Below are 26,453 nucleotides of genomic sequence, written 5' to 3'. Positions count from 1 at the left end.
AAGTTAATGGGTTTACACTCTAAGGGGAAATGGAAATAAGAAGTTAAAGGGAAAAACTGAAGAAATATTAATAGTTTTTAGAGTTAAGGGGAGATAAATCAATACATGTAAGGGGAAATAGAGTTAATGGTAAAAGTTAGCAAGGGAATAAGGGGAGAATGTAATGGGTAAGAGAAATTAATGGGGAAAAGGCAGCTAATACAAGGGGAAACTAAGAGGTAAGGGGAATAAAGGAAAGTGTTTTAAAGGTATAGGGTAAGGGGTGGTAATGGGTGAGGGGAGATTTGAGGGGTAATGGGAGCTAAGGGGAGACGAGGGGAGGGAATCGTGCCTTGGTTTTAATGTATCGATTAGAAGAGAGGGGAAAAGTATCATAAATTTGGGGAGGGAGGGAGGAAGAGGGGAGAGGAGGAGGAGAAGGAAGAGGGGAGAAATGGGAGGAGGGGAGCCATCTTCTCTCCTCCTCCACCAGGGAATATTCTCTCTCTCTCTCTCTCTCTCTCTCTCTCTCTCTCTCTCTCTCTCTCTCTCTCTCTCTCTCCGCTTTTCTTCATCTGCGTTTTGTTTTTCTTTTTCTTCTCTTTCTTCTGCTTATCCTCCTCCTCCTCCTCGTATCAGAAGATGGAAGAATGAAGTAAGTAACGAGGAAAGAAGAGAGAGAGAGAGAGAGAGAGAGAGAGAGAGAGAGAGAGAGAGAGAGAGAGAGAGAGAGAGAGAGAGAAAGAAATGCTAATCCAATTGACAAACTCCCTCCAGGGCAGAGAGAGAGAGAGAGAGAGAGAGAGAGAGAGAGAGAGAGAGAGAGAGAGAGAGAGAGAGAGAGAGAGAGAGAAGGGGGGGGTGGACTAACCGTTTTCCCTCAATGTCTTCCCTCTCAGTCTGAAAGAGGAGGAGGAGGAGGAGGAGGAGGACATTACAATATGGAGTCTTCGAAGGCTCTTGAAGGAAAAGGAGGAGAAGGAGGAGGAAGAGGAGGAGAGGAGGAAGAGGGGGAGGAGGTAGGAAGAGAAGGACAATAGAAGGGTGACGGGAAGGAGAGGAGGAGGAGGAGGAAGACGAAGGAAGGGAAAGAACAATAGAAAGAGGGAAAGGAGGAGGAAGGAGAGGAAAAGAAAAAAGGAGGAGAGAGAGAGAGAGAGAGAGAGAGAGAGAGAGAGAGAGAGAATATGAATGGTTTGTTCAGTTTGATTTGACAAGTGTATCTCTCTCTCTCTCTCTGGCTTATTCCTTGTGTGTCTGTGTGAGTGTCTGCCTGCCTGCCTGCCTGCCTGTCTAATGGATGTGGCTGTCTATCTATCTATCTATCTACCTGTGTGTCCGTCTGTCTGTCTATTTCTCTGAGTGTCTGTAGCTCATTGGCAGGCAGTGACAGTGGCGGTGGTGGAGTGGTGGTGGTGTAGGCTCAGTTCTCAGCAAGGGGGCGTCTTGTAACCACGTCAGGGGGACCTTTGCCTCACTTTAATTTCTCCTGAGTCTCTGGCCACATTACCTCACTGCTGGCGGGTCCTGTTGGGTGGCGGGGTCCTGGGTGGCTGGGTGAGGCTGTCTGGTTCACCTCTACCACCACTAGCAGGAGGAGGAGGATAAAGGAAGGAATGACGAGAAGAAGGGTTCGGTATGGCTTTGTTAGAAAATTAGGGAAGAGAAGGAAGGGGTGGTAGAGAGGAGGAGGAGGAGGAGGAGGAGGAGGAGGATGGGGTGTATGGCTTGTTAGAAAATTAGGAAGGGAAGGAAGAGGTGGTAAGGGTGAAGAAGAGGAGGAGGAAGAAGAAGAGAGGAGAAGGAGGAGGAGGAGGATAGACTAGGAGGAAGAAGAGGTGGTGAATGAGAGAAGAAAGAGGAAGGAGAAGGAAGAAGAGGACCACAAGTATGTTAAAATATAGAGAAAGGAAAGAAGAGGAGGAAGGCAGGGAAATTAAAGAGGAGGAAAAAAAAAACAGGAAAAAGAAGAAGACAGATCATGAGTCCATTAAAAAGCTGAAGTGAAAAGAGGAGGAATAAGAAGAGGAGGAGGAGGAGGAGAATACAAGCTGCTTCAGAGAGTAAGAGGGTCTAATGGTGTGGTGAAAGAGGATAAGAAAAAAAAAGTAGAAAAAAAAGGTGTATTTTCCTTCAAGATGTGTGTGTGTGTGTGTGTGTGTGTGTGTGTGTGTGTGTGTGTGTGTGTGTGTGTGTGTGTGTGTGTGTGTGTGTGTGTGTGTGTTCTGTCCTCCAAGAGCCTGTATTTCCACCTGTTCCTTTCTTCTTGAGTCTTTGCTGGCTATGGTGGAAGTTATTGGGGGTTTTTCAAGAGTTTCTATAATTCCAGTGTTTTTAAAGGATTTTAGTGGAAGTTATTGGGGTTTTCAAGTGTTTTCATGATCCTAGTGATTTTAAAGGGGTTTAGTGGAAGTTATTGGGTTTTTCAAGAGTGTTTTTCATTATTCTAGTGTTTTTAAAGTGTCTAGAGCAGGGGTTCTCAACCTTTTTATCGTTAAGAACCCCCTGAGTTATAAGACCATCTACCAGTACCCCCAGTATTGTCACATGGAACATGGAACTCAATATGCAATGGCACTGCAAAGGATTTTATTAGATCAGCTATCTAAGTACCCCTGGAAATCTTCTTATGAACCCCCTGTGGTTTCGCGCTGTCAGGATGGCCACTGTCCATGAGCTAACATCATTAGGTCTCTATGACGCTGAAGACGTCTATGCAGAACGGTTTGGTTGGCAATAGACAATCTCATTATCAGACTTTGATTTCTAAGTTATGAAAATAATCTCATTTACGGGGCTTCATAGGTTCATGGTGTCTTGTAGTCTACTTACTAACCTAGAAGGAAAGAAAATATCATACTAACTTCGAGCTATCAATTGAGGAAGAAGTAAATTTTGTCCCAGGAATAGAGCAAGATGGTATAAAAAAACACAATGCATAGTTATAACCTAACTCTACTATTATAGCGCTTTTTGTCGTAGATACATGTTTAGAAATACTTTACCTATCTTGATATCTCCTTACGTGACAAAAGAATATCCAAAAATATACGATATGCAGTTGACCATCTTTTCTGTGAAATATTACGATATCTGTTGAATCTGGCAACTTCAACGGGAGTTTGGGTCCTCTCCTAGTGTTTCCTTATGATTGAAACATTGATATTTACACGTCATTGTGATCAGGGAAATAAAGAAAACTAAGTTTGCTTTTTTCTAAGAGCATGAAATAGAAAAATTTATGTTTACAAGTGGCAGTTTATGTATAAGACACGCAAACCTGTGTGCACTCATCCACTCTATCCAGAAGCTTAACTAATTTTCAAAAGTTCCCCAATAGCTACACAACTACCATTGGTCTACTGTTTCTATCCAGTTACCTACAAACACGTACACATTCACGGCAGCAACATGCAAAGTACACTAAATACTCCGGAGCAAAGCTGCCTCACCTTGTTTCATTAATCAGCTAACTCTTGCACACTTTCACACCAAAGCTATTTTTCATTTACCATCGACGATTTTATATTCGAATCAAAATTAAAACGACGATTGAGAACTTTCGGCCTAAAGATGTTTGAGGGCCGTGACGGCCTTGGGCGCCGCACGGGGGAAGGAGGTGGCCGTCGGGTCCGGCCTGGGGCCCAAGGCAGGAACTGGCTGCAGGTCCTGCTTTTCCTTGGTGGCCTCAAGCTTCACTACTAGTCGTCCACTTGCAGCGCATCACACTAGGCAAGGGTCGCCATAAGCAAGAGATCAATGTCTACCACTCACCGGATGGTGCCGTGAGGGGCCCTAAAGGGGTGATAAGGGCTCCTTGCATAGAATATGATGGTGAGTGGTGTGTACGGGACCTCTGCTTATAATGACACCGGGCTGAACAACTCGCCATGAACGAGGGCACGCTGTGTGCCATGAGCCAGGCACTGACAGTACCAGTGGTCCTTTACGTTAGGTTAGGTTAGGTTAGGTTAGGTTAGATTAGGTTAGGTTAGGTTAGGTTAGGTAAAAAGGACTCACTTCATGACAGCGTTTGGGGAGTGGTGTGTGGCGGGTCATTGCTCATGGCGACCTGTGTGAGGCATTGCAAGGTTGCATCGTCACTGCTCTCATAACCACGGGACTGGGGTTGACCCTTTCTGGGTAAAAAGTTTCGTCCCAGTACCTGTGTAGGTAATAATACTTTGGATCGTTTCGCCATCGCCATCGCCGCACCGTTAGCCTCGATAAACGGATCGTTATCCTCAACAAACACATCTGTACCGTGGACACTGGAATCGCAACCTGTCGTGGAATCCCATTGTTAGCGTGGACTCATTTTCCTTCGCGGCTTCAAGCTCACTGATTGTTGTCAACTTGCAGCGCCTCATACTAGGCAAGGCGTCGCCTTAAGCAGGGTGCCGTGTCTACCGTCCATCAGATGATGCCGTGAGGGGCCTTTAAGGGGTGATAAGGGCTCCTTGCATAGAGTCTGGTGGTGAGTGGTGTGTACAGGACCTCTGCTTATAATGACATCGGGCTGAACAACTCGCCATGAACGAGGGCACGCTGTGCGCCATGAGCCAGGCACTGACCGTACCAGTGGTCCTTTACGGGGTGAAAAGGACTCACTGACAGTGTTTGGGGAGTGGAGTGTGGCGGGTTATGCTCATGGCTACCCGTGTGAGGCGCAGTAAGGTGGCAGCGTCACTCTCCTCGCACTCACGGGTCTGGGGTGAACTCTTACGGGGTGAAAGGGTTCGCCCCAGTACCTGTGTAGGCAAGTGAACTTCAATTGCGTCGCAGTGAGGTGGCAGCGCCACTCTCCTCGCACCTAAGGGTGTGGGTGGACCTTACGGGGTGAAAGGGTTCATCCCAGTACCTGTGTAGGCAAGTGGACTTCAATTGCAGCGCAGGAAGGTGGCAGCGTCACTTTACTCGCACTCAAGGGTGTTGGGTGGATCCTTACGGGGTGAAAGGGTTCGTCCCAGTACCTGTGTAGGCAAGTGGACTTCAATATTGTGTCTTGAAATCGCATCGTGAGGACTGGAACCGCATCGACATCGTGGAAACCCGCATCGTTCCCGTGGAAACTGGAATTGCATCTTGATCGTGGAAACTCGCATTATTATCTTGGAAACTGGAAGGGCATCTTTATCATGGAAAGGCATCGTCATTTTGGAAACTTGCATCGCTATCGAGGAAACTGGAATGCCATTGTTATCTTGGAAACTCGGAGCGCTATCGAGGAATCTGGAATCAAATCTTATCGTACACACTGTTATCGTGGAAGCTCTCGTGATCGTCGTTCGTTTCGTTATCTCTGAATTACTTAATTAGTCTTGGTATTATTATTATTAGCTTCCATAATAATAGAGATGTTGGTCATTTTTATCTTATCTTTTTTACTGTATTTTTTTTCAGGGTACAGTTTAGTGTTCTTCAACCTTTTCTAAATTCGTGCACCTTTTCGAGAAGCAAGGAGGACTATAAAAGAAATGCATCAATATTCGTAATTTTCCCTACTTTAAGACTGAAAATCGATAGATAACATTATTGAATATCTACCTGAAGCTACAGTTTTTTAGTCCTAAACAGTCGCTATATAGAGCGAAATGTACTATAACAAAATGCCACATCTCAAACACATTAGGCCCGTGTTCCGTCGGAGTGTAATATATTACTATTGTGAATAAATCGCAATACTTTGATTAATATCAATAGGAGAGGACCCAAACTGTCACAATTTCAGTGTTCGCAGGAGAGAGTCAGTATCGTCTCGCGGTACAGAGTAATCGTCTCTAAACACTGTATTACGATGTATCTATTGATTTGCCAGGGTTTTACTCCTACCAGTATTTTTCTGTTCTTATTCTACCATGGTATTTCTTTATAGTTACTTGAGTTTATACGACTGACATCATAATATAGAGCAAAACATAATTGTCTGGTGTACCAAGATCTTTCATTTCTAGAGACTTAAGACAGCACGGAACCTTAACACACATTTCACCTCGCTTCTGCACAGGTTAATTCTTCTTCTTCTCAACCTTTTAATGTGATGTACCCTCGAAGTCTTTCAGTATTGATCACGTACCCTTACCCACAATGCAGCGTCAGGAAGGGTAACAATAAATGCATGGTTTATTGACTTAGTTTATTAAGTTTAAATTGTGTTATATATGTGGAGCAGACACAATTTTTAATTAATATTAGTATGTTTCTATGAGGTAGTGTCGATAGGAACTGGTACCTCACAGGGAGACACTATATGTGACTAACATGCAATGCATTTACCAAAAAGGAACTATATCAGACAATTTTCGATCATTATGGCAGTGAACTAGTGTTGCTTGCAGCTAGTTGCAACTTGTAACTAGTAACAGTGATAAATAAGTCACTGTGTGTGTGAATAACATATAAGATAAGAAATCGGAGCAAATATTATAGGTTTGCAAGGTTGTGTGGCAACTGTAATCCAAGAGAGCTTCCTCTCAAGTGATATAACTCCAAGAGTTTCCTTGTTAACGTTGTTAACGTGTCCTGGTTCTAGTGAAGGACACATTGTATACTACAAACGAATTTGCTGCTATTTAAAACTGAAGCATTTTGAGAAACCCGCCACGTACCCAAAAAATTCCTCTCACGTACCCCTAGGGGTACGCGTACCCCAGGTTGAGAACCCCTGGTCTAGAGAAAGTTATTTGGGTCTTTCAAGTGTGTTTTCATGTTTCTAATAGTTTTAATGGGTCTAGTGGAAATTATTGGGATTTTCAAGTGTATTGCACTCTCTTCACTTCCTCTCCCTCTCCTTAACTCCCCTTTCACACTCTCACTCTTCACTCCCTCTCCCTCTCCCTAACTCCCCTTTCACACTCTCACTCAGGTTTTAAGCATTGTACTTTCTTCACTTCCTTTCCTTAACCCCTTCAGTACCATGACATGTTTTCATTCTTATTCTGCTTACTATTCCGTGATTTGATACAGCTTCAGAAACTTATGTGGGGGATTAAAATAGTGAAGACTGGCCATTAATTGCACTCTCTTCACTCCCTCTCCCTAACAAGACACTCACCTCTCACACACTCACTCAGGCTACAAGAGGCACTTTTTTTTCACCCATTTTTTTTCAAGTTTAAGTATCACACTCCCTTCACTCTCACTCCCTCACTCACCTTTCACACACTCACTTGGGCTACAAGATAGACAGTGGACAGGGATTTTTTTTTTTTTCTTTTTCTTTTACCCTCTTAATTTTTTATTTTATTTATTTATTTATTTATTTTATTTATTTATTTTTTTTTTCAAGTTTTAAGCATCGCACTCATCACTCCCTCTCTCTCTCCCTCTCCCTAACTAGACACTGCCCTCTCACACACTCATTCCTCTTCCTCCACAGGCTACAAGATGGACGGGCGGGGGGTCAACGGAACAATGACGGGTGGACTGTGGATAGAGAGGGGGCCTTGGGGGTCGTCCTCCGCCAACACCGACGACAAGAACGACACCACGCCAGAGAAACTGCTCAACCTCAATGCAATGCCGGCCGACTATGCTGAGGTGGATGGCCCCGGCGCCCCCCTCATGCCGCAGCAACACCAGGCACTGCAGCAGGCACCCCCCGGCACCCCCGTCGCCTATGCCACCACTAACATCCTCCGTGCTAGGAATGTGAGTCAGAGATGTGGTGGTGGTGGTGGTGGTGTTGATGTTCAGTTGTCTATTTTGTATTTGCTTTGAGCTCTTTTTTTTTTTTTTTTTATGAAAGAGGGAGTTTCTGTATGTTAGTTTTTGTTTTTATTTTTGTCTTACGTACTTTTTTTATTTGTTTGTTACAGCAGAGGTGGTTTCAAGACATTTATGTTTTATTCATAGCTTTGAAATGTATCACAGTATTCATTAACTCCTAGAAATGAGGCAAAATAATTAAGAGGTAGTTTAGGAAGGAAGTGTAGAATTACCCAAGTTTATATAGATCACTTTTTATTCTTCGTACAAATTAAAGTTAGCATTCACCTGAAAAAGAAGCATTCACAGCTCACTTCACTAACTTTTTTACCTTTCTTCGTACTTAAGTAATAAAATCCTTAAGTTAACACCGAACTTATTAAAAAAAGCATCCATGATTTATTCTCTAACTTGCTTTCTGCTTAAACGCAAACATTCCCAACATATGAATTGCACTACATTAACCCTAACCTGACCTACATTTTTTACTGCACCACACATACCTAACCTAACTTACCTTACATTCTTTTACCGCACCAAACTTGCCCTTTACTGCATATGTATCTAACCTAACCCAACAGGGCAAGAAAGTTTGGCTTGCCCTTTACTCTTTACTGCACTGTGTATATCTAACCTAACCTAACCTAACCTAACAGGGCGAGAAAGTGGAGCCAAACATCCCAGTGTATGGGGGAAGCATGTATGGGGACAACACTGCCGTCACTCACTCACAGCCTGATGATAACCTGGTGGTGTATTGCACTCTTAAGAAGCAACAGCTGTACAAGCCTGCACTCTCCCCCGCACTCAACGCTAAGCAGGTTTGCAGCGCTTATTGCCTCTCGCATTCCTCGCAGTATTCTCAATCTTTTGCTGTTTATTTATTTATTTATTTATTTTATTTATTTATTTTTTTTTTTAGTTATATATATATATTTTTTATTCTATTTTATTTTGATTTATTTTTTTTTTCTTATTTTACTCATTTTTCATCTTTGTGTTTCTGTTGTCTTTTTTTTTTTTTTTTTTTTTTCATCTGTTGTGTTGTTGCCATTAGTTTGTCAGTTCTTCTTGTTTTTATTTTCTTGCTTTGCTCTTTTCTTGTCTTTTGTATTTCTGCCATAACTTGTGTTTTTCAGCTGCTGTGTTTCTGCCATCACTAGATTTTCAGTTCCTGTATATCTGGCATAACTTAATTTTTAGCTATAGTAATCCTGCTGTATCTCATTTGTCACTATTTACATTCCTCACACAACTAATCTTCCATCATTCACATTTGTCACATAACTCATTTTCCACCATTCACATTCCTCATGGTAATGACTAACCCACACTCCTCTCATGCCACACAAAACACAGAGACACGACAAAGTGACAAAAAAAAAAAAAAGAAACATTATAATATTATTTAGACAGTTTATATAGAAGAATGCCTTTGTCCCTATCCTTTGGCTAATTCTGTTGGCTCTGTAAGGAGACTGGCGACTGAGTGAGCCTTTTTTTTCTTTATATTTTTGTTGCCCTTGGCCGGTCCTCCTCTCTTACATAAAAAAAGTAAATAAATAAATGTAAGCAAATTACTAGTGTTGGTGTGAGTGTTGCATGTTGTGTCCACCACCACCACCACCACCACCACCTGATCTCACCCACTGCCCCCCACAGCCTCACCCAGTGGTGCAGCGTGGGTACATCCCCCCTTGGGAGCAGCACAACCCCCCGCCCCTTCCCGAGCACCCCCCACCTGACCACCACCAGCAGCACCCAGTACCCCCCACCTCCCAGGCCCAGTGGAGGCACCAGTCACCCATGGTCAACCGCGCGATGGCAAGACAGGTCAGGTCACAGGTCAGGTCACCCGTTATTCACCGCCGCCCTCACGCTGCAACTCAGAGGGCGTGCTTGAGGTGCCCTGATGAATACACAAGGGCTGCATAGTAATAAGCTTTATCAGAGGAACTTAACCCCTTCAGTACTGGGATGTAATTTTACCATGAGATTTGTGTACCATTAGACCATTTTATTGATATTAGGAGGTTACAAGAATGATGGCCACAGTCTTCACTATTATAACCCTTTCAGTACTGGGACACATTTTTACCTTGAGATTTGTGTACCATTAGACCATTTTATTGACATTAGGAAGGGTCTATGGAGGTCAGAAGATTAATGGCCACACTCTTCACTATTTTAATCCCCCCACATAAGTTTCTGAAGCTGTATCAAATCACCAAATAGTCACCAGAATGAATATGGAAGCACGTTATGGTACTGAAGGGATTAACACTTTGATATTGACATTCATTAGCTATAAAGCCATATCAGCTGTATTGTATCCCTCAAGACACTTCACTCCCTCACCAGATACTTTATTTCTTTATTTATTCTATCATATTTCTTTATTTCTTCTATCCACTTGTATTTCTTGTGCTGTCCTATTTCTTATTCTATTCTACTTCTTTATTTTGCTCTATCCTGTTTCTTTATTTCTCGTCCTATCCTTTTTATTTCCTATTTCTTTGTTCCTTATCCTATTATCCTATTTCTTTATTCCTTCTATCCTATTTCTATTCCTTATCCTATCCTATTTCTCTATTTTTTTTCCTCCTATTTCTCTATTCCTTATCCTAGCCATTTTTCTATTTCTTGTCCTATCCTATTTCTTTACCTCTTGTTATATTGTAGAGATTTAAAAGCAGCATGCATGAGGTGTCCTGATGGATATACAAGAGCTGCATGGTGGTAAGCTTTATGACAGGTGATTTAAAGCTTTGATATTGACATTCATTAGATATAAAGCCATGTCACCCTCAAGACACTTCAATACCTCACTTGATACCGTTTTGTTTTTATTCTTTACTAAGGAGATTAAAACTTTTTACCAACATTCTTTAGAGATATAAAAGTGACATCAATCTTGTTATATTCCTTAAGGCACTTCACCTCATTCAGAAACACTTTGTTCTCTCCCCCACGATTGTTTTTCAAGGCCGCAGGGATGATTAGCGGGGTTTTCAAGAGTGTTTCTCCAGTTAGTAATGTAGAAATCTTGTCACTCTGCCTCTAGAAACGTAAAAATACATTAAAAAACTTGTGTCAATTTAAATAAAGCCTTTTGAAATAGTGGAGGTGAAGTACAGAAAAGTTTGAGAATATGGGCACAGATCCCTTATTGTTCTTTTCCTATTATGATTACTTACCTGAATAATCTCATGTATCACCTTTATTATATAACTTGTAACTCAATTGCTTCAGTAGAGACACATTTTTACCTTGAGATTTGTGTACAATTAGAGTTTATTGGCATTAGGAAGGGTCTATGGAGGCAGATTAATGGCTACAGTCTTCATTATTCTAATCCCCCATATGAGTTTCTGAAGCTGTATAAAATCACCAAATAGTAAGCACAGTGAATATGGAAATGCATCATGGTACTGAAGGGGTTAACTGACTGATTGAACTGCAGCTAGACAAGTTCAGTACTTTTGGAGGTCAAAATTTCTGTCTTCCTACAACTTGACTTCTTTTAAGAGGGAGGTTTCAAGACATTTGTTCCTTAATTTTTGGCTAATTCTTTATTACTCTTTAAGGGAACCAGCACTCAAGTTGGCCCTTTTTTTAATATTTTGTTGCCCTTGTCTGGCTTCCCTTCTGCATAAAAAAAAAAGAGAAAGGATTAAATTTAAGCTGGCCAAGTTAAGTAAGTCTATTATTGAACTAGAAGAGACCAAGAGGTGAGGCTGCCTTTAGGGTGAAGAACATGTGTAAGTGGGCCTTTTTTTATCAATTTGTGGGCCTTCTTTTTATTCATGGGCCTTTTCTTTTCATCATGGGCCTTTTTTTTATTGTGGGCCTTTTTTTTTTTTTTTTTGTTGCCCTTGGCCAGCTTCTCTTGCATAAAAAAACAAAAGTCCCAAGAGAGCAGATCACCACCAGGTCCCTCCCCCACAGATTACCACTGGCTCCCTGCCTCGCCACCTCAACAAGAGGAAGGCATCTCCATCCATACCCAAGCGAGGCGTTAACACCGGCGACTTTGATGTGTTGGGTGGCAGTGGCAGTGGCGGTGGCAGCAGTGGCGATGACCTCCCACCTCCACCCAGCGACCTCATCATCCCAGCAACGCCTCCCTTGCGCAAGGACTCCGGCGACTCCCTGGGTTCCATCGGGGTGGGTCTACAAGGGCTGCAGGGACTGAGTGGCTCCCGCATGATGGGGGCTCCCGGAGCGCCCCGCCTAGCCCGCGACTACAGCCCTGGCCGCCTGCCAGACATGTACGGGGGTGGGTCGGTATACCAGGGCCCCATCGATGAGGTGGAGGAGAGCGACGGGACCTACAACGACGGGAACATCTACACCGACAACAGCGCCATGTATGAGTCCACCTCGGCCTTCTACGGCAAGATGGGGGACAAGATGTTTGCCGCCGACGCCACGAACCCCCTCCTGGCGGCACAGAAGGGGACTTACCAGCACAGCAGCCACCCGCACCACGTCAGACAGCTGAACGGCATCAAGGAGCACGGCATGAAACAGAACATACAGCTGCACCACGACTCCCTCACCAGCCCACCCGCACTCAACCACCACCCCCAGACACAGCCACTCCCACGGTAACCTGCTGGGGCTGTGTGTGGAGTCATCTCAGCCACAGTAGCTTAGAGGGGAGGGAAGGCGATAAAATGTGTATAACTAAGGCTTGGGGTGCGTGAGTGGTGATGGTGGTGGTGGTGGTGGTAGTGATTTAAGTCCGCATCAGACCAATACTACTGTCAAATTTGTGGCATTCTCTTGTGTAGTCTTTAACTGTGTGTGTGTGTGTGTGTGTGTGTGTGTGTGTGTGTGTGTGTGTGTGAGTGTGAGTGTGAGTGTAAGATAGAGAGAGAGAGTTCGTATTTCTCAAACATTTCAGCACCTTGTCATCACCACCAACAGGCTGCAGTGGGAGTTATTGGAGGTCATCAGTGGTGGTCTCAGGATTGGAGGGAGGGGCTTGACAAGAATTCTGCATCATCAGTCAGAAAAGACGACCCCTGAAAACCTTAGTAATTGTCTTGTTGCCTGCTTGAAGATGTGACAAGAGAAAGTGTTTGAGAATACAGAATTGAGTGTGTGTGTGTGTGTGTGTGTGTGTGTGTGTGTGTGTGTGTGTGTGTGTGTGTGTGTGTGTGTGTGTGTGTGTGTGTGTGTGTGTGTGTGTGTGTGTGTGTGTGTGTGTGTGTGTGTGTGTGTGTGTGTGTGTGTGTGTACCTTCTTCCAGTCCCCGTGAAGGGTGCAAGAGGTACTTCCTAGAGGCTGTTGGTGCATTCATTACAATGTTCACCTTGTGTAGTATGTGTGTCACAGGTAGCCACAGGTACACATATCAAGTACCTTTGTTACTCTATTATGTAATGGTGATAAAAGCTAACTATAATCTAGTCTAGTTATAAGGAAAGGAAAATATCAGAAATCTAGCAGTGAAAACGTAGAAAAAAAAAGAAAACCAGATGAATGAAGTGACCTGTCTTGATTCTCTTGAACCAGCGTTTCCAAACACACTGTGATTGCAAAGTTACAAACCAGTGAGGCTAAGCCAGGCCAGCACTACATGGCTGGCTGGCAGTGGCACTACCTAGTGTTGCTTGTCGAGGCAAAGGAAATTAACACCTATTGTAGTAAACCAGAGACAACAAATAACTACTACATACTCTTTTACCTCATACATAGAAGAGAAAACTTGTTCTTCATTATCTAATTTCATTGTGAGAACCACTACAGTGTAGTGGCCTTTCTAGTATATTGATATACATACTATACTATACATACATATATATATATATATATATATATATATATATATATATATATATATATATATATATATGAATATATATGCACTAAATAGCTGCTTTGAGGCTTGTCTGAGATGTTTCTGTGGTGATAGCAAGTGTCTACCGTAGCGCCATCTCTCATTACACACATAGCAGCTTCCCGAGGGGAGCCTCTGTGTTGGTCCAGCCGAGGGTGTCTTCCTGGCCAGTGCTCGCCCCACCAGGCGCGGGAGACTGCATCTGTGGCCTCAGAACAATGTGTGTGCATGCGTGTGTGCCGTGCGTGCTAGAGGATGTAGCGTCAGACGGCCTTGCCTTGTATCTGTATGACAAGGGACCAGGTGTGTGTTGGTGAGGCAAGCACCTGTGTGGTATTCCCAGCCCCCAGGTGACCAGATGGCAGGGAGGGCTGGCTGCAGCACACCTTGTCTTGCCACCTGTGCTGCTTGATATGTTCACCTGAGTATCTGCACAAGTCTAACTCACATTCATCATCACTGACCCAAACCCATCACTGAAGGGAATTTGATTATTTTAGTTCTAACACTACTTAACTGCATCTCTCTCAAAGGCTAAGAGGTTGTCAAGTAGTGTTATATTTGATTCAGAAATACCCTGCACTGTGGGAGTGGTGGATGTGAAGGTGAAGAACACAAGTTAGAATCTTCACTTCAATGTTCACTTCAGTCTGTTCATCAAAATGTAACCCACCAAGGTGATAACAGCGTGACACTTCCCGAGGCAACACAACGCCTGGGAACACTTGCCCCACAGCACACAACTGGCTCACTCTGTACCTAACGGACATATCTTAGAGTGCTGTCCTCTTAGACCATTGAGATGTATCTATTGTCACTGTCATGTTGATATCTCATTAAGCTGAGTTGAGTGAAGGCTTAACATATTTCACCTCGGTTACAGCTAAAAGTCTCCTATTATGCAGAATGGATGCTTGAAGTGAGGTTGTCTCATTTAAACAGTTAAGTCACAGGTAAAAGTGTCTTGCTATTAATTCATTCGGGTTTGATGCAAGTGTCTTGAGTGTGTTGATTGTTATATTGGTTCCCATGTCACATATCAAGGAGGAAGTGGCCAGTTAGTCACTCCTCAGACGTCAGACCTTACTGTGTGCGTTGCTTTTGTTGTCATTGCTTTTGTTTTGCAGAATTACTTGTGTTCAGAAAGGCTTGAGTTTGTCCATGTAGGTCTGGTACAATATTCAGATCCCTTGGGCTACATTGAAGCTTTCTTGTGTTTAGTTATACATTATATTTAACGCTAGCATCGGAAATAATACTCCCTTTGTTGTGTTTCGAGCTTTGTATGTAGAGTGAGGTGCTAAAGTCCTGCTAATGACTATGACAGTGTGATGAGTCTGTTTTGAGCCAAGCCGAGACAAGCATCACAAGCCACATATCCCATTGTGATACCCCAGAATACTCGCATCTTTCGTGTGGAACTCTTTGGATTGGTCGTGTCAGCAGTGGAGTGCAGCGCACCTGGAGATTCAAGGCTGAGCTATATTTTGCCTTTTTTTCCTTCTTTTTATGGGATGTTTTATTTATTTATTACTTTTTTTGCAGGGTGCTTTTTGTTTGTGGGGCAGAGGCAGCTGTGTGTTGCTTTGCTGTGGTGTGCTGGGACATTATTGTGATGCTGCTGTGAGGGCAAGGCAGTGCCATACCCAATCCTGGACCTAGACTGCTTGTGTGTATGTGTGTGAGTGTGTGTGTGTGTGTGTGTGTGTGTGTGTGTGTGTGTGTGTGTGTGTGTGTGTGTGTGTGTGTGTGTTGCACCACTGGACTCCCATTGAAACGGGACACACATATCACTGGATTCTCTTCTTACTCTTCCATGTCATATCTCAATGATTATATACTAACTTAACCTAAGCGTACAGAATGCACCGTTCATGTGTGTGTGTGTGTGTGTGTGTGTGTGTGTGTGTGTGTGTGTGTGTGTGTGTGTGTGTGTGTGTGTGTGTGTGTGTGTGTGTGTGTGGCATGGTGGTGTGGCGTGGGGCATTGCTGTAGTGTAAGGAGTCTGTAGCTGAGTGAGGGACGGACTGGGTCTCCCTCGCCATGCCCAAGACAATAAGGTTAACTGATATATTCACTTCTATTTATTATTGTTATGGTTAACGCTAGGTACCAATTGGCAGGTTCCTTGTAGCGTCTGTTTAAGGAATGAAGGGTCAGGCTCACAATTATTTCACTGCATCGTCCTGGACACTCGACAGGCTGCACTGGTAGTTGAGGTTTTTTGTGAGTGTTTTCATGAGTTTATTGACAGAAGGTTTATGTATCGCCAGAGGGAAAGCAAAACACTACCTTTGACAACCTGACTGATCATGTGTGGCACCTGAAAGGTGTCCTGATGAGGGAGTGAAGTGTTGTGTGTGCCAGAGTCTCAAGTGTCCCTTTGGAGGAAGGCTTTGAGGGAGGACTGAATGAACACAAATACTCATCTTCCAGTGTGTGTAACAAGGAAGGTAGGAATTAATGGGTAGGAGGAGTTTTGTACTTTCTAAAGACCTCGTATCTGTAACCACTGAATGAATACTCAATTTTGTAAGCCATAAACACATGTATCACTCTTGAAGTGCCGGGATTGGCAGCTGTACATACGGTGATGTTGCGTTGTGTTTGCGTTGGTGTTTTGCTGTGTCGCTTGTGTTTCAGAGGAACTTGGTTTGAGTTTGCTTGTTTCATCCTGAAGGTTGCCATGGATAGCTGCTGCCTTTATGATACTCTTTACGTGCTACAAGTTCTGGTTATTTACCCGTGTTATTTTGTGTTACTTTTGTGTTGTGCGATTGGCCGTAAGGAATTCAGCGTTTGCTTTTCTTTCCCGCCCCGCCGCTGCTGTAGCCAAGCAGTGCTGGTGCTGCTGTCCCCCCCATGCACCGCGGGGCAGCACCTTCCCTTCACATTTGATTTGTAAATATAGCAGTTTCATTTGTAAATAATGTATATTATGTACATTTTTACATATTTGTAAATGAGAATTAAAAGATACCAAAGATTGTCCTGTTTGCATTGCATTGTCTTTCTAAGTGACTGGTGTGAGAGAAGGCAGAGTCTCTAGCACCAGTGACCAAGTGAAGAAGAAAGAAAGCTAAGCAGTAAGGATGGCAGTTTTGGTCCGAGTACTACTCGGTTTACTTGGTTTTCATAATTCAATTACATGTTCAATTTATGCGTTGAAAATGTAATACAGGCCTTCAAACTAAAGACTAAAGATTTTTTTTTTTTTCGGTATTTTGTTGGTGAAGGCGGCGGTGCATGCCGCACAACCACCCAGACATTAATGGAATAGTCCAATTCCTAAGAACAAGCCTAACAGTGCCAACAGTCCAACACACGGGCTTGGGTGAAGGAAAGAGAGACCTGTACGAGTACACGACGAGTAGGCTTACTCAGTCAGTTCACAGTTGGCAGTTAGTAGTGGTGGGCAAGTACCGCTAATTTCAGTACCGGTACGTACCGGTACAAATGAAACCGTTACCGATACTACCGGTACTGTACCAGTACACACACACACACACACACACACACACGTGTGTGTGTGTGTATTGGAAATTGCCAATTTAAACATCTAGCATTTATCATTTCTATCTACATAAAGCAAATCACACAGCTGTGGTCAATGAGTATTGACCATTGACCACAATTATTTTGTTTTTATTATCATGAGTACATGCATACATACATACATACTACATACACAAGAAGATAATCAATATGATGAAAATTTGGTAATGCATTATATATATCAGAGACAGACAGACATAAAATGATGCAGCACTATGCCACGGTTGATGAAAAATAACGGCACTAACTACCCCTAACGGCCTCAGCCGTCAAGGACGAATGACCAAATCTATAGGGATGCTGACAGTTGACTTGACACCTTCCTCACACAACTGAGAGGCCCCGCGTTCGATTCCTAAGCAGGATGAGGTAATTTGGGCTTGTCTGTAATATTCGTACACTTAATCCTAGTGAGAATGACTCAATGTTACCGTCTTACCCATCACCGCTCGCTGTATACAATTTGCTCAGTACCGTTTCGGTTATTTACCGGTACAGTACCGTTAAGGCTGGTACTGGTACCGGAACTTGCCCACCAGTCCGAGAGCCGCGCTGCACTTGGCAGGACAAGGCGCTTGCGTGAGGGACAGTGAGTGGTGGAGATGAAGATACCGATAATAGTGATATCTATAGTAGCGAAGAGAATATTGTGTGTGTAGCCTCTCAGTAATCAGAGGTTAACTATTTAAACTTGGTTGAGGACACAAAGTGGACAGTGGAGTGTGGGTGCCTGCTAGTGACACGGACAGCCGCCGCCGAGCAGTCTTTGGCTAACGTAAGTAATATATTGGTGTAACTCATCATTTCACGGTGGTGCCATGTCATAACCTAACGTTGGTAACCTCCAGGACAACATATCAGTGAACTAACACCTGCACATACTTATAAAAAACAAATAATTCAAATCTTGAAAACGTAAACAAACCGATCCCCTGACCAGCCGCCTCTCTTAGCCATTATCTGCCTCATCTCTCACTCATTACAGGCCAGACAGGTCACAAAGTGGATCCATAGGCCTAATCTTTCATGTCAGTTGTTGAGATATACCCACAATTACCTGATTTGTGTGCTATGGAGGCTCAGTGAGAAGAAGCAGTCCTACCCATGACGTCACGAGCCCCAGGCTGTGACGTCATCACCAGCTCCCGCCCAAAATGCCGGTCCCAGATGCTCGACTTCCACTATTATTTATATTTGTCTCAGTTCATTTATTTCGAGTCACAAGTGCCTTTTAAGGGTTTCTAATGATAGTTCGCAGTGTTTTACGTGTCTTCCATGCTTGAGTTGAGTGAAGTACGGTGATGTAGAGGGTGTTTATGACTTGAATGGGAGGGCCAAAATACGCTAAAATTTTTACCTCCGCTATCTGTGATTTTTTATTTGAGGTTGTAGCGAAGTGTTTGTGTTTTCAAAAGATGGTTTATCATGAGAAAAGTGTGCAAGGCTCCTGAGAAGTTAAAGATGTGGACTTTAAGAATGATATGTAGTCCTGTTAATATTGTAAACAACGTCATTTTTAAATATTATTTTTTCTAATAGGGCGAGTTGCCAGGTTTTGATATATCGAAATGATAGTCATAATTTTTGAAAAACGTTATCGATTCAGTTGAATGAAATTGGTGGGCTTTGAAATTGTGTTTAAGCAAGTCGAAGTTCTAATACTTTATTTAGTATATTTTTGAGCTATTTTTATTATTCCTTTTCTCGGCAATGTTTTTGTATTTTAGAAGTTAGTTTCGATTGATAACGAGTCAGAATTTTTATAACATTCGTGTCCAGCTGCCTTTTTGGGAATCCTCATTTTCAAAATGATTTGCGTAACGAATAAATGTGACGTCATCAAGGGAAGGCCGACCCCCCATCCCCGGCTGGACCCAGGCCGATACCTGGCTCCAGGCCCGTGGGTGTGGGTGTGTGTGTGTGTGTGTGTGTGTGTGTGTGTGTGTGTGTGTGTGTGTGTGTGTGTTGCCTTATCTTTCGTTATGAGGGAGCCCACCAGCTGGAACCACTGACACCCAGCTCCCAGCTGGAGGGTGTTGGAAGGGAAAGTGGTCACATAGAGCGATCTTCGGATGTGTGTGTGTGTGTGTGTGTGTGTGTGTGTGATAGTGTGTGTGTGTGTGTGTGTGTGTGTGTGTGTGTTGCCTTTATCTTTCGTTATGGGGTACAGTACCGTTAAGGCTGGTACCGGTATTACTTGCCCACCACTAGCAGTTAGCCAGTTTCGCAGTTTCCGTTGGCAGCGTTAGCATCATATCAGCCAGCCGTCTCCCTGACACACACACACAGGTTGTACTACGTCACAGCAGGCTGCGGCAAGGCGGGGGCAGCTGCCTTCACACCTTGTGATGCCTAATAAATAAAGACGGGTAGAGACGTTACCCACAATAAAAAAAAAAAAAAACAGAGAGAGAGAGAGAGAGAGAGAGAGATGGAGGGTGGGGTGACGGACATGATCTCTCTCTCTCTCTCTCTCTCTCTCTCTCTCTCTCATCAATGGGGAGATTGGAAGGAAAGTGAAGGAGCGAAAAGGAGGCAACTCTATTGGTCGAAGTGGAATAAAACAGGGTCAAGTAATATGACATGACCTTTAGGAGAGAGAGAGAGAGAGAGAGAGAGAGAGAGAGAGAGAGAGAGAGAGAGAGAGAAAGGAATGAGAGGGAAGTGGATGGAGGAGGGGTAAGGAGTTATAGGAAGAAGAGAGGAGGAGGAGTAAGGAGGTAGAGGCAGGAGGGTGGAGACCCGTGACGCTGAGCCCCGCTATGATAAGCTTCTGGCATTCTATATCCATTATACTATTACTTTTCTCTATTTTAGTTATATCAAGAAAGAAATTATCTGCTAATGTCAACTATAAGTGCATGCACGTAATTCACATTCTCATATTATAATAACATTGAAAGTCAAGTGAAACATGGTCTCATGATATACGGCCTACCTTGTACAGAAGAAGTTAAAAACCTCAGTCTAACTACACCAAGAGATTAGTTTTCTTACACGATTCTCTCCCTTACGTTAAGTTAGGTTAGTGAAAAGTAATCATTTCGTACTCGGTTTACTCGGTTTCACAGTGTAATCAATACCGAAATACTCGGTTTGCAGAAAGTACTCGGTTCGCCCATCACTAGTAAGCAGAAAAGGAGCAGCAGTCAAGCCACGATAATTAGCTAAGTCTCCCTTGTAATTTTAATTGTTCTTTATGATGCATTTTGCTGTTTTTGGGGACACCTTTGGGATGTTTTTTGAGTATGGGTGGTAGTTTTGCAGGGTGTTTGGGGTGTTAAAAATGTGTTTTGGGTGCTTATATATATATATATATATATATATATATATATATATATATATATATATATATATATATATATATATATATATATTCCGTGACAAAGCCGGGTTTTCTTAAATTTCTTTAATTTCCTTGAAAATTTTCTTCTATAAATTTCATTATAAGGAAATTTTCTTGGAAGTGCTCTCTCTCTCTCTCTCTCTCTCTCTCTCTCTCTCTCTCTCTCTCTCTCTCTCTCTCTCTCTCTCGTCCTGCGCCAAAATGCTTCGCTCATTCACTCGGCGCGTCATAATGTTACGAGCAGGCGCAGTTATCATTAGTGTGACGTGCTTGTGTTACGCTGCCTTTATGAGTGGGGGGCGGTGTATGAGTGACGGGGTGAGGTGAGAGTGGTAGTGTGGTGTGGAATACATGTGTGGTGCTGTGGTGGTTACATAGGAAGGTTTCAACAGACAAGAGTTCTACGTGACCAGTGTTGTTTCGTTTATGGTAACTATTGACATTTCTAATCGAAGTGGTTGCGTCAAGGGTGAAGGACAGACAGATATTGATAGACGAATAAACCAAACAGACATATTGATGGATAGATATACGAATAGGCAGATAGATGGGTAGATAGATAAACATTGACGAATAAACAGATAGACGGATAGATAGAAAGACGGATAAGCTATACATATACAGACATACCGTACAATGCTAGATGGTAATAGATAGACAGATATATAATAAGTCTTCTATACCTTTCCTAACTGATTGATTAGTTTATTTGTCGTAACTCAAAGAATGCTTGCCTCACACTGGAGTAGAAGAAGTATTATTAGTAGTAATAGAACACAAACATCAAAGGTAACAAGAACAACAATTAAACCAACACCCACAAACCACAAAGACGGGAGTGGCGGAGACGAGTGAGCGAAAACCAGAGAGAGAGAGAGAGAGAGAGACCCCCAGCCAGCCACCAGCGACCAGCCAGCCAGTCCCTCCCTCCCTCAAACACATGCTCCGCCCTCACTCCCTCAGTAACTTCCTCTCTTTCCTGAGGGTGGGGTCAATTCTTCGTTTCTCTGCCATTTCTAACTCGGCTTCGCTTTATCTGACTCTCCTGAAGTGTTGCAGTGTTGCGGTGCCGTGGCTGGCGGTGCAGAGTGGCTGGTGAGTGGGGTGGCTGGTGGTGTTTGGTGACGGGAGGGCAGGATAGGATGTGTTTGGCTCTGCTGGTGCACGGGTTGGCTTGTGGTGTGTGTGTGTGGTGGCTTCTGTTTTTATTTTTTTTTTTATTTGTGGTTATTATTTTACCGATATGTCTACCTGTTTATTTTATTTTGTCATCTATCTATCTATTTGCCTACATCTGTTAATCTATCCATCTACCTACATAACTATTTGTTTATATATATATATATATATATATATATATATATATATATATATATATATATATATATATATATATATATATCCATTCACCTATCTACCTATTTATCCATCTACTGTATCCATCCTTCCATTCATTTACCTACCTAAATACCTATCTATCTATTCATCTGTCTGTTTGTATGTATATATGTCTGTCTATTTATCACTTTCTTCACGAGTTTGGGTTTGTTTCGTCCACACGTCTTACAACTGCTTATGTATCATGACGCCCTTTCCCAATAATTGTCAGGGCATTATCTGTATCCGTTCAGTTATCTATCTTCTACATCCAAATCGCATCCGTTATTTATTTCCCAAAGGCCACTGTAGTTTACGGAGTGTTGTATATGAAGGGAACAAAAGTCTTCATATATGTTCTTATAACCAGAGGACCTCTTAACATTAAAAAACAAAATGAATGAATAAGTAAACGAATAAATCCTGAGCTCAGTAAGGACCGCGGGAAGACCAGACGCGATTAAGATAAATAAATAGATAAATAATAGAATCACAGAACAGCTGGGGATCAGGAGTAGCGACAGTGGCTTCCTGTGATGTTTTGTCGCTTGAATCAACTCCCATGTTGCCACTTGTCACCCTTTGACCTCTTCAGTATCATGACACGTTTCCATATTGATCTTTGTTACTATTTAGTGATTTGATACAGTTTCAGAAACTTTTTTTTTTTTTTTTTACATTACAAGGGCACTGGCCAAGGGCAAACAAAGTGTTGGAAAAAAAAAATCCCGCTGGTTGCCAGGCCCTGTTAAGAGGAAAGTAGAAAGAGAAAAAACAAAAAAATCTAAAAAAATCTAAAAATTAAAATAGTGAAGACTGCGACCATTAATCTTCTGACCTCTGTAGACGCTTCCTAATATCAATAAAATGATCTAATCGTGCACAAAACTCAAGTTAAAAATGCGTCCCAGTATTGAAAGGATTAAACTTCCACTGGACCTTGTTAAACTGCCTAGAATCACGAAATCACTCTAAAAAAACTCAAAACTTCAAATAACCCCTTTTAAAATAGTAGAATTGTTGGAACACCCTCGATAACCTCTACAACACACACTGATAGCCCTAAAAGTAAGCAAGAAAAGGTCTTGTAGGAATGTAAACCCTTGCTGTCTGTTAATTATGCCTACACACAGTCCTGCAAACACCTCCCAGAACAGTCTATTGCAATGTTCAGTAAACAGCAAACAGGCCAAACACTCACACGTAACAAAGGAAGGGAATGGGCGGAGACGGAAACAAAAGCACAACACAACCGTACCTCTGCTCTGGAACCTTGGGTAGCAACCGGGTGGAGTGAACCAGTTGCAACCAGATTCGAAGCTTTGAGACTACTTTCTGAAACAGTATGGTGTCTCATTTTTACTTTCACCAAGCTTTAATGAAAAGTTTGGGCTTTTCAAGAGTTTTTTTTTGTGTGTGTTTCTGGTCATAGTTTGATAGAGATTCTACATTGTGAGTGAGAAGAGCGCTATTTTGAAACGCTGCAGAGATAATTATAATTATCTTTGTTGAGTGAGTGGTGGTTAGCCACATTCAGACCGCCTCTGCTTATGATAAGGGATGGATGATGGCGGGGGAGTGGGGGTGAGAGAGGAAGGAGGTTCATATGTACTTGTGCAGTACAACATAGGCATGGGAGACAAATCATCAAAGTAACAGGAATCTCTCTCTCTCTCTCTCTCTCTCTCTCTCTCTCTCTCTCTCTCTCTCTCTCTCTCTCTCTCTCTCTCTCTCTCTCTCTCTCCAACAGGCAGAAGGCTATGGCTGACACACGCCAGACGCCCCGGCCCGCCATGAGCCGCTCGTAAGCTGCCCCCTCATGCTGGCTGCTGCTGAGTATCCCTCCATCCGCCCCGCCATGTGGAGGGGGTGGCGGGGCCCTGCGACCACTCCCTCCCGGTGCTACCTGCCGCAGTCCTGGCCCGTGTACCGCCTGCAGCGCCTCGTCAGCCTGGCCGTGTGTGTCCTGGCGGTGCTGCTGCTCTGCCTCGTGGCCTTTGTGCTGCTGCAGGCGGCCCCGCGTCCCCCAGGATACAGCTGGGCCGCGACGAGAGGACAGCAGAAGACGAGGGGCAGCTGTTCAGGATGGACGACAGCTACAACAGCGACAGTGCCTTGGACGAATACGAGGACGAGGAGGACGATGAGGAGCTGGTGATGAGCGAGGACTACGAGGAGGACGAGGAGTACGAGTACAATCCGGAGTTTGACATGAGTTACTTTGACTTCTCCATCAAAGACGACGGTGCAGGTGGCGGGGCGGGAGCGCAGGTGCAGGAGAGCAGGCGCCGCAGGAACAGGAGGCTACAACCTTCAGGACACCGGTGATGCGGGCGTCGTGGGCTCAGCTGCCGCTACCGCCGCTCCGCCTGGTGGGTCGCGAAGGCCTGGAGGTGGTGCGGGACGGGGTGATGTTCTCGCCGGACGTGGAAGCAAAGCTGAAGGATCCCGGCATGAGTGACGAGGACGTGGGGCGCCTCCTGTGGCAGCTCAGGTCCCGGAAAGTGACGGAGCTGCGGGACCCGAGCTGGGAGCGCTGCGGCCGCCCGAAGAACCAGTGGGTGAGGTTCTCCGGCAGCGTGGCGGCGTGCGCCCGGTACAGGTGAGGCTGCCCCAAAGGAAGCTGGTATAGTAGAGGGCGTGGTTCTGTGGTGGTTCAGGCAACGATAGGTTATGGCAATATTGCAGCACACGACGACACTGTTACCTGTTTGCTATTACCTGGTGCGTATCTCACTTGATCTGTTACTCTGCTGTGTGGTGCAGGAGGTGGTGGTGACACAGGCGTCCCTCCCCACAGGTACCCTGATGACCACCTGCTGCTTGGAGAAGTGCTCAGTTTCTACCTGGCGCGGCTTCTGCAGATCAGCCGAGTGCCTCCCGCCACCCTCGCCCGGCCAGATCATCCCCGCTGGACCGCCGCGGCGCCACAGATGGAGCGTGCGGGCTGGGGTGCCGCTCCGGTGGTGGTCCTCACCCCGTGGCTGCCTGACCTGGTGCGGTGAGTGCGTTTGTGTTATGACGAGGAGACGATGGGGTATTTGTGTTGACTCACCTTTATTATTATCGTCATTTTTTTACACTACAGACGACCTTGTTAAACTGTCTAGAATCCTGAAAACGAAGAATAGTCAAACAACCTCGAAAACCTCAAAAACAATGACATCCTTTTCTTTCCCAGGGACTACATGCCAGCCAGCCTGCACCACGCCCTCGCCACTAACACAACGCTGGGGATGGCTACTGAGGACACCTGGGGCACTGACGGAGGCGCTGGAGAACGCTCACATCACCCACAACTAAGGGACGTGTCGGAGAGCGAGCTGGTGCGTCTTCTGCAGTGGAGTGACCTGCTGCTGTTTGACTTCCTGACGGCGAACTATGACCGGGTTGCTTACATGCTGGACGCCGCGGAAGGAGAAGGGCGGCCCGATGTGTTGGTGGGAACTGTGCATAATCTGGTAAGGGCGTGGCGCGGATATTGACTGGGGTGGGAAGGGATGTTGTTGTTGTTATTTGAATTGTATATGTTGCCTGTATTGTTGTTTGAATATTCTGCTGTTATTTTTGTACGTATTTCTCTCTCTCTCTCTCTCTCTCTCTCTCTCTCTCTCTCTCTCTCTCTCTCTCTCTCTCTCTCTCTCTCGTCTTCCATTTTTCCTTCCTTCTTCCTTCCTTCCTTCCTCACTCACCACTTCTCTGCTCTTCCTCCATCACCCCAACCCTCCACTCCCTTCACTCCCTCTGCCTAAACACCACCTCGCTTCCCCTCAAAGGTACTAAACAGAGCCACAGGTGGACTTTGGCTGCTGGACAACGAGTCAGGGCTGGTGGATGGGTACTCTGTCCTTTACGGCAATGGAGACCCGACGCAGGCCACACGGTTCGCCTCCTTCCACCGAAAACTCCTCCGCTCTATGTGTCTCTTCAGAAGGACCACGATAGGAGCAGTTCTGGGACTCTCCGCGCATCCTAAACCACATGAGCTGCTGGTGGAGTTTGCGAGGACAATGAGCCGCTTCTGTACCTCCTCCCTGATCCCCTCCGCCACCAACCCTTCCTCAGCCGCCTCTCAGATCGCCTGCAGGAGGTACGGGCGTGGGTGGCGGAGTGTGCGCGGAAAGCTGTAGCGGCGGGTGTGAGTGTTAGAAAGCGTGGGAATTAAGTAAGGTAGAATGGACTATACATTGAAGGATTCCTGCGTTCCACCTTCTGCACTACGTTCACTAGGGGTCTAGAAGTGAGGCGGGTTTTTTAAAGGGTGCTTTTTACTTGTCTAGTGACCGATTAACACGATTTTTACGGTGTTGATATGATAAAACTGTCTTCAGAACTTGTCTTTTTATCGCTGTGGCCTTTGAAAATGTCATGGTGAGAGAGCTAAGCTTTTCAGAATTCGCGTCTGGTGGTGGTTGTAAATATTGTTATTGTTATATTTTTTCTACCTTTTGTAAACTGTTGAGACGACTAAAGAAAAAGCTGCTTATTGAATGCTTTGGTGAATAATACACCTCATCAAGTGATACACTGCATATATTTGTAATCCTTGCGTGTTGCCATGGAAACCTAACCAGTACATGTGGTGTTCTGCCGTGGATGATAAACACACACACACACACACACACACACACAATGATAATA

The 26,453-nt window shown here is 44.2% G+C and overlaps 2 protein-coding genes across 2 annotated transcripts in view; both read left to right on the top strand.

Annotated features, from left to right (window-relative positions):
• LOC123502623 (roundabout homolog 2-like) overlaps positions 1-7,494 on the top strand; it is a 162,048-nt gene extending 154,554 nt beyond the window's left edge. The window contains 1 exon segment of the mRNA XM_045251787.1: positions 7,358-7,494. The gene's annotated coding sequence lies outside the window, so the exon portion shown is untranslated.
• A 13,529-nt stretch (positions 7,495-21,023) lies between these two features.
• LOC123502673 (four-jointed box protein 1-like) lies at positions 21,024-26,337 on the top strand. The gene is given in 8 exon segments (XM_045251845.1): positions 21,024-21,530; positions 23,563-23,844; positions 23,847-24,101; positions 24,104-24,414; positions 24,613-24,813; positions 24,994-25,273; positions 25,589-25,811; positions 25,814-26,337. Coding segments are annotated over 7 exon segments (1,647 nt in total). The 5' UTR covers positions 21,024-21,530; positions 23,563-23,631; the 3' UTR covers positions 25,978-26,337.
• The last annotated feature ends 116 nt before the right edge of the window (positions 26,338-26,453 follow it).

Source organism: Portunus trituberculatus, chromosome 12 (assembly GCF_017591435.1).
Source record: "Portunus trituberculatus isolate SZX2019 chromosome 12, ASM1759143v1, whole genome shotgun sequence".
Lineage (NCBI taxonomy): Eukaryota > Metazoa > Arthropoda > Malacostraca > Decapoda > Portunidae > Portunus > Portunus trituberculatus.
Note: the sequence above shows the minus strand (reverse complement) of the source record. Positions and strands in the feature narration are given on the sequence as shown.